The sequence below is a fragment of the Gordionus sp. m RMFG-2023 genome, chromosome 3 (assembly GCF_954871325.1).
Source record: "Gordionus sp. m RMFG-2023 chromosome 3, tfGorSpeb1-WG-v2, whole genome shotgun sequence".
NCBI classification, from domain to species: domain Eukaryota; kingdom Metazoa; phylum Nematomorpha; class Gordioida; order Chordodea; family Parachordodidae; genus Gordionus; species Gordionus sp. m RMFG-2023.
In genome coordinates this window covers 14,310,480-14,318,250 of record NC_088777.1, presented here as the reverse complement: position 1 = coordinate 14,318,250, position 7,771 = coordinate 14,310,480, and the positions used below count along the sequence as shown (strand labels likewise).

The window sequence follows — 7,771 nt, the reverse complement described above, 5'->3', positions numbered from 1 at the left end:
ATGCTTCGAATGCCAAAAATTTTGCGCTTATCAAAAATAATCTTTATAAATTCATTATCAACTGCTGCCTTAATGTTCATCCCGGATATTTTAATTTATAATTAAAAATTTTGTTCCAAAAATATGGTTTCTTAAAAAACGAAAACAATGATGCAATAATGTTAAGGGAATAAAACCTTTCTACAATAGCTTTTACTCTTTATAATGACTTGACTTTCTAGTTTATTAAATTATTTTAAAATATTGAAATATACTTTAAGAAAAATCATAACAAATCGTTGTCTAAAATGAGCCTGAGCATCTTCAAATATAAAAAAAAAAAGAAACATATTTCATATAAATAGAAGTTTGTTTTTATAAATCGACCACACCTTAATTTTTTGTTTTATAAGCGTATATAATTTTTTGGTAGTTTGAATTATGAATATAATTTAATAAATAAGCTTTCAAACATAGCGTACAAAACATTATGAATCCTTTGATACAAATATACAATAATAATATTTACATGTAATTTTTTTTGTATAAATAGGTCCTAATGGTGTCAAAATTAAAATTTAAGTTAAGGGGGGGGATATATATTATAATGAATATTTTTTATATTATAAAATCTAAAAAAAATAAAATTATGGATATAATTTATCTAATATGTGTATCAAACATTTTTTTTTTAAAAAAAAGGTATTCAATTCATCCATTTTTTACAATTGTGGGCACCACAAAGACATGATAATTTGTTATTTTCGCCTTCATATTCAAATTTGTAGTCGTAACAGAGCTTATAAGTATGAGGAAAAAATAAATCATGTAATATTTTCATGACTAGATTAGTTTACGATATTTAATTTTCTTAAAATAAGTTATTCAATATATTTCTACTTTTGTAAATCCAAAAATTTTACAATTATTGGAATAAATTTTAAAAAAAAATTATCTTTGCACTATTTAACAAGATTTTAGCGATTCAAACATACTTAGGTTCGTTTTTATATTAGATTCCATTTTTAATTAAAAGTCTCAAGGTATTCGAATGCTTAAAGCATAAGCCCTTAACCGGGATTCGATACTCGTTATATATAGGAAATTTACACAATTTCTTACCTCTTCTCCCCTCTGAATTTTTTTATTCGCTACTATGACGATTTTCTTGGTCTTGGCCAAAAATTTTCCTTGTCCGCTCCCATTTTGGGTCGGCAAATTTAAGATAGCACCACCAATATCGGAATCGTCGGGTACAGATGTTGAAGCAGATGATACAAAAATGGTGATAGTCTGGGCTCGGCAATTGGGATCGCAAGAATGATTGATGTATCTTTAAGGTAAAAAAAATTAATCAAGGGTATGAAGAAGAAAAAAAGAGTCGATTTTGAGGCATTTGTGTTATAATAATGCAGAAATGTATTAGTAAAAAAAATTGCAGTTTGTATTGAACCGAACTTAATAAACATTATAATTCCACTTGTCGTCACATTTATTTATTTTATAATAGGTGTAATACAGCGATTTTCAAAATTTTTAATTTAAATTTGTTTTAAAAAATTAAATTTATAATATTATATGGATTTATCTTAAAAATCAAAAAAAATAATATTAAATAGCAAAAAAAACTGATCATTATTTATTTTTTCATAATTTATCTATTTTTCAAAGTTTAACAAAAATCAAATTTAATTATTTAGAATCCTAATTACGTATTTTCATCGATATATTTTATTTAAATTCTGTTTTCAGAAGAAAAATTATTTATTTATTTTGATATTCAACAAAAATAATGTCAATTTTTTTAAACATAATTATTTTAAGGAAGATTTGCGTAATCGATACCATAAAAAAATAATAGTTTGATTTTTTTAGGAGCAGTCAACCTTAAATTATATGAGAGTCAAAGATTAATAATTTAAAAGAAAAAATGATTTCAAAACTCCCAAAAAATGATTTTCTAAATTGAGAAACAAAAAATCTAATAGTTTATGATTACCCATCAATTGAAAATTATTTATTTACATATGAACCTTTTTGATATAATTTATTATAAAAAAAATTGAATAATTGATGAATAGCCAAAAAAAATTACCATCATTTACAATATCATTTCATTTATTTATTGACAGGCTTAATGATGGTCAAGCCTTTATATATTAACCTAGCTGGCCCGCCACTCCTTGTAGCATCTAATACGCTATGGTCATCGAGGCGGAAGAAATAAGTGGAAGCGAAAGCGGAAGCTAGCAAGGCGGAACGTTCTCTAACTTCTGCTACTTCGGAACGGATTAGTTCACCTACATATTCGATTATCATAGAATCACGATCGAAATCTCTTGCCGCAAAAAGCCCCATACCCTTGAATATATACACATGTTATGTGATAAAAATACAATGGATGTTTAAGAAAAGAGGAAAGAAAAGTATCAATTTGAAATTTTTTAGCTCCTAGAAAATAATTATTTATATATTTATTTGCAGAGTTACCATTAGCACGGCTAGACCCGGATTTTTGAAAGAAAATTTTCGAAAAGACTCTGGTTTTATATTTTCAGGCCCGGCCAGGATTTTTTAGCTAGGGTGTATTATACGGTTTTGGTTTTTAAGATAAATTAAAATCTATTAGGCATTTTACGGATCGTTCTTCAGCGAATATGAAATCCATATATAACTTAACTTATATTATGTTTGAAATATCCACTTTTTATTCTACTGGTCGATAGTAATTCCCTCATTTCATGTTCCTCTTATAATTTAATATCGTCCTTTTTTAAATATAACTATCAGTTATCTTGTACTCTCTCCCTGGTAACATATATAATTACCTAAATTTAGGACATAGAAAAGGAGATAAAATGATACTTATCTAAAATAAATTTTTCCCTTTAAAATGTATATTATTTTGAATATTGACTGTATCTTTGTTGCCTTTAATTTGAGAGAATATAAAAAATAATGATTAGTTGAGTTCTAACACACAATTTTCATATACATTTTATTTATTTTTATCTAGGGCCGGGCCGTATTTTAAAATATACCCGGGCCTGAAATTTTTTTTTTAAATACCCGGGCCAGGCCGTATTTTTTAAAAAAATTTATACAACATAAATTATTATATTCGTCAATTAGATATGGTTTATGATTAATATAATGTCTGGTGAAAGTTAACACTAGCTAACACTCATAGTTAATTATAATTTTCCTGGCATGGAATAAATACGCAAAGGATTAAATACATTATTACATAATATATGTTATATTTTTTATTAATTAAAATATCAGTTTTATTTTTTTTATAAATACAATTAATATAGTATATTCCAAAATATTATTTACACAAATTTTTTATAGTATCAATTTGTAATTTACTAAATATCTGTTTAGAATATAAAAAAAATAAAATATGTACTAATATGCTTGCTATTAAATGATAATACTAGCCGAAAAATATGTTAAAATACCAAATAGATGAATTTTTTGTATATACCAGGTCGAATATAATTTTAAAAAATTCCGAGCCGGGCTTAAAAAAAATTTTTTTTTTATATTAAAGGCTGGGTTTGGCCCCCAAAAAATCTTTTAATCCAGGCCGGGCTGTACAAATGGTACCTCTGCAGGTCTCTGTTTTTTATAGATAACAATGGTGAATTGAAACATTCGGTCCAGCCCGGATATATTAAAAAAGATATGGCTCAGACCGTATACCTGGGCCACAGTTTTCTGATATTTATAATCCCTTTAATTCTTACAAAGTGTCTAATGGGTAACACAAATTATATGTTAATAGAGTTTTTTTAAAGATAACTAACAATTAGATAGGTATGTATAATCTTGTCAAAATTTAACTAAAGAACCCCTAAAATTTATAATAATAATATATGTAAATATTCATTTAAACTTGAATCCTAGATTTTCCCAAGTAAACATTTTTAAGACATTCACATTTCATTTTACGATAGAGGGAGGTTTTGTTAGCAGCTTGAGAGTTTAATATGGAAGGATGAGTGCCTGGCCCAAAAACGAGGGCTGCAGAGAGATAAGAAGTTGCCTGGGGGGTCAGGGAGGCATTTAAGGCAGGAACTGAGAGGGTCGGGTTGAGAGTTAAAAATTCAGATGGATCTTGAGAAGATGATAAACACTGGAGATGATGCTTAGGAGGCAAAGGAGCGTTCATTAAAATTAGCGGTCTTTTTATTTTGAATGTAAACGATATAAAATATTAATAAAAAAATTGAAAAGATGATATATAAAATAGAGCGCCATGCCATTATTAGATATTTTTTATTTTGACTAATAAAATATTTGCCAAACTACAAAATTCCAAGAATTTTAGTGAAAGTTATTTGCAAATGAAAGCATATAAAGAGAAAAAATATATAATAAGCAAAAGGAAAGAACGAATACATAGATCGTGGCTTAAATATTAACCGATCTATATCCATATTTTTTTTATTTCAAGATTAATTACTAAATAAGGCTCGATTCATTTTATTATAAATAAAAATGTTTATAAAATATTCAATGGGTGGCAGTCCTGCGTTCATTATAATAAAATAAATATACGGCAAATATCAGACCTGATTATTATCAAATTTAAAATAATGATTCAAAAAGTCACCAGGAAGTAATATTAAAAGTAAATTTACTTTCTAAAATGTGTTCTAAGATTGGGTTCAGTCCTTGCAGAACCTGAAGGGTTGGTCATGAGGGGTAGTTCCACCCCTTGATTTCGCCCATATTTAAAGCGGTAATCTATTGTTATAGAATTCACGAGAAGTGGAAGAGATTCGACAAGTCTTATAATGGGAGGGTCCGTTAATCCGAAGAGATCTTCACCCCGAAGGGCTCGGTCCACTAAGCGAATAGTAGAATTAGAAGATGTAGAGCCTATGGATGGGGTAGAGCGAATTTCGGAGATGGCCGTAAGAAAAGGTTGCCAGGCCGCTAGATAGGTTAATTAATAAATGTGCTTGCTATAAATTCAATATAAAAAAAGAAATAAATTGAAATTTCAAGGTTTTTTTAATATTTCCTTTCTTCATTATTTTTATTTCCCTAATTTTGAATCAAATAATGGCTTATCATACAAATGTTTTAAAATATATTCCGTTTATCAAATTTATATATAAACAAAAAATAAATTAAGTTTCATAAATATAAAGAGTGAAAAAAAAGTTAAATAAAAAGTAAAAAAAATCAAACCTTTCGCAGTTTCTCCCCTAAAACTTTCCAAAATTTTTATATCAATTCCTTCATCTAACGTGATTACGATTTGTAAGGAGTTCACAATAAATTCAGGTACATATTTTCCTTCTGGAGACTTAACACTCGTATCAATACAGCATTCGTAAGCCCTTCTCCTTGGTATCACGTGTTTATTGTCTATGGCTTTGTAATCCCAATAATAACGAATGGCTTTGTATTTCACCTTTTAAATAAAGTCAAAGTCAAGTTTTATTGTAAAATATTATATCAATAGAGATCTGCAAAGTTAGGCCCGGCCCGAGTCCGGCCCGAACGGGCTTCAGGCCGGGCTTAATTTTATTTTAAAAAATCGGGTTCGGGCCGAGTCTAATATTTTTAAAAAAATTAGGGCACGGTCGGGTCGGATTTTTTTTAAATATATCTAAATTTATCAATTTTATATTGAATTTTTATGTAAAATAAAAATTTTTTGATTTTATTTATTGAAATAAACGCCATATAACATATGTCTTTTATTTTGAGTAATTATAAAAATTAATTTCTATATTTAAATAAATTTGGGTCGGGCCGGTAAATCTTTTTAAAAAAATTTCGGGTTCGGGCCAGGCCGGCAAAACTTTTTAAAAAAATTTCGGGCCGGGCTTGAAAAATTAGGCCCGATGCAGATCACTAATATCAATATCTTTATTAGAAGTAGATGTCATTTATAGCAATTATTTACTGGATATATGTAATCGAGATCGTGAAAATTGGGAATATGCTCAGGCAAAAGATAACCGAGTTGAGAAAATATTAAAGTTCCAATCCTTAGTGTGTACTTGTCCGAATTTTGCATCATCCTAATTTTATATTTAAAAAAAAATCTTTTCATAATAATCAAATGGCAATGAAATATCTTTTTCTAAGTATGGGTCAATATTAATTTTTAAAAAGTAATAGAAAATACCGGAAAAAATATAAGTAAATCTATACATCACATTGGAAGTTATTGGGCTTTCACAAAATATTAGATAACGTCATAACCTTATATAGAAACTTTTCAAAAAACATGAATTTTTGAATGGCCACTATGGCTTAAAAGGTAAGACACCTTCAATAAGACGTAGCACTAACTAGGTTAGAGATGGAGTAGGGTTTAAAATATATTATAAAAAAATGATTATATGTTGCCCGACGCTATGTAACATCATAATCAGAAAATTCTTAAAAAATAGGTTCGTCAGGAAATCAAACAGATACCCTAGAGCTGCGAAGCATAGAATATTTATATTTAAAATATTAAATCTTTTATATTTGGTATTTATTCCAAAATTTTGAAATTTACTATTTCAAATACAAAAAATATTTTATGTATATGTATTAAGATTTTAAATAAATATAAATATTTTTAATTATAAATTCATCAATAAATATAAAATCCACAATTTGTTAAACTCATGAGATTCGAGGTCTGGAAGAGCATTCACCTCTTCTACATGTCATTATCCTCCAAAAAACTTGATAAAATTTTTTAAAAAACTATTTCCACAAGTTTAAACATTAAAGAGAAGGTAATAAATTCTAATAAAAATGAAAACATAAATGATATATTCTCACAAATATCATGTAACAAAAAATGTAAATTTTTAAACCGAATACAAGATATCTGGTCGATTTGAAAATGTTGAATATGTTATTCCATATTTTATTTTAATCTAGTACACTTCAATTAAAAATAGTTTTCTTACCCTTCTTTTGTTTTGTCTTAAATACATAAAAATTAAATAAAGTTTTTTTTAGGTCTCTCTTTTGTTTGAGTTATGTACATTAAAAGTAAAACATATGGGTTTTGTGCTTTCTTTTACTTAGGGGTTTTTCGTACATTTAGAGTCCTTAGTGAGGTGCCCAACAAATATAGGTTAGATATTTAGGTCTCGGAGATCGCCCTCAACGAGGTATAATTTGAGTAGGGGGGTAGATTTTATCCCCAATTATGTAAGACAAACTAACACAACTATATTTCGTACAAACGTTATTTTTTCACTTTGCGCCAATTTATTTTAATCTATAACTGCGCGTTTTATTTTCCCTATAAAAGGGACTAATTTTTATGTTTACAGGATATACTTTTTTTTAGTTTAAATTTAAAATATTATTTTCAATAAGATATCTTTGATTGATAATTTTTTTTATAACCTAATAAAATTTATGTGTAATTTATTTATTCCAGCGTTTTAGTTGTCTTAAATAATCTATAATGACTCATACCCGATCCCTGGACTGAATGGCGAGGTGGCACCTTCTATACTACCAGTAACTGAAGCCCCGCACTTCAGAAAAAAAATCAAAATTAATTTAAAGTATTTATCATGTAGCAAGAGCCACAAAAAAATTTTCTAGTGAAAAGAGCATTTTATCAACTTCTAATACGAAATCTAGAATAAATATAGGTAAGTTTGTTTAATGCTGTAAAATTTTTCTATTACAACGAAGATTACCTGAGAAATGTCTTACATAAAAGATGCTTTGGCATTTAGAAAAGACGGGGAAAACGAAAATACAAATAATATTAATTCTTAATATTGGTGCCAATTTACCACATTTA

The 7,771-nt window shown here is 27.4% G+C and overlaps 1 protein-coding gene across 1 annotated transcript in view; it reads right to left on the bottom strand.

Annotated features, from left to right (window-relative positions):
- The window catches only part of LOC135926748 (uncharacterized), a 61,354-nt gene continuing 53,583 nt past the window's right edge, over positions 1–7,771 (bottom strand). Inside the window, exons 53-59 of the mRNA XM_065462679.1 lie at positions 5,909–6,026; positions 5,185–5,410; positions 4,629–4,926; positions 3,881–4,169; positions 2,144–2,340; positions 1,102–1,312; positions 1–778 (exon numbers count right to left, since the gene is read on the bottom strand). Coding sequence (XP_065318751.1) covers positions 686–778; positions 1,102–1,312; positions 2,144–2,340; positions 3,881–4,169; positions 4,629–4,926; positions 5,185–5,410; positions 5,909–6,026 — 1,432 coding nt within the window. The 3' untranslated portion in view covers positions 1–685. The remainder of the gene's footprint in view (positions 779–1,101; positions 1,313–2,143; positions 2,341–3,880; positions 4,170–4,628; positions 4,927–5,184; positions 5,411–5,908; positions 6,027–7,771) is intronic.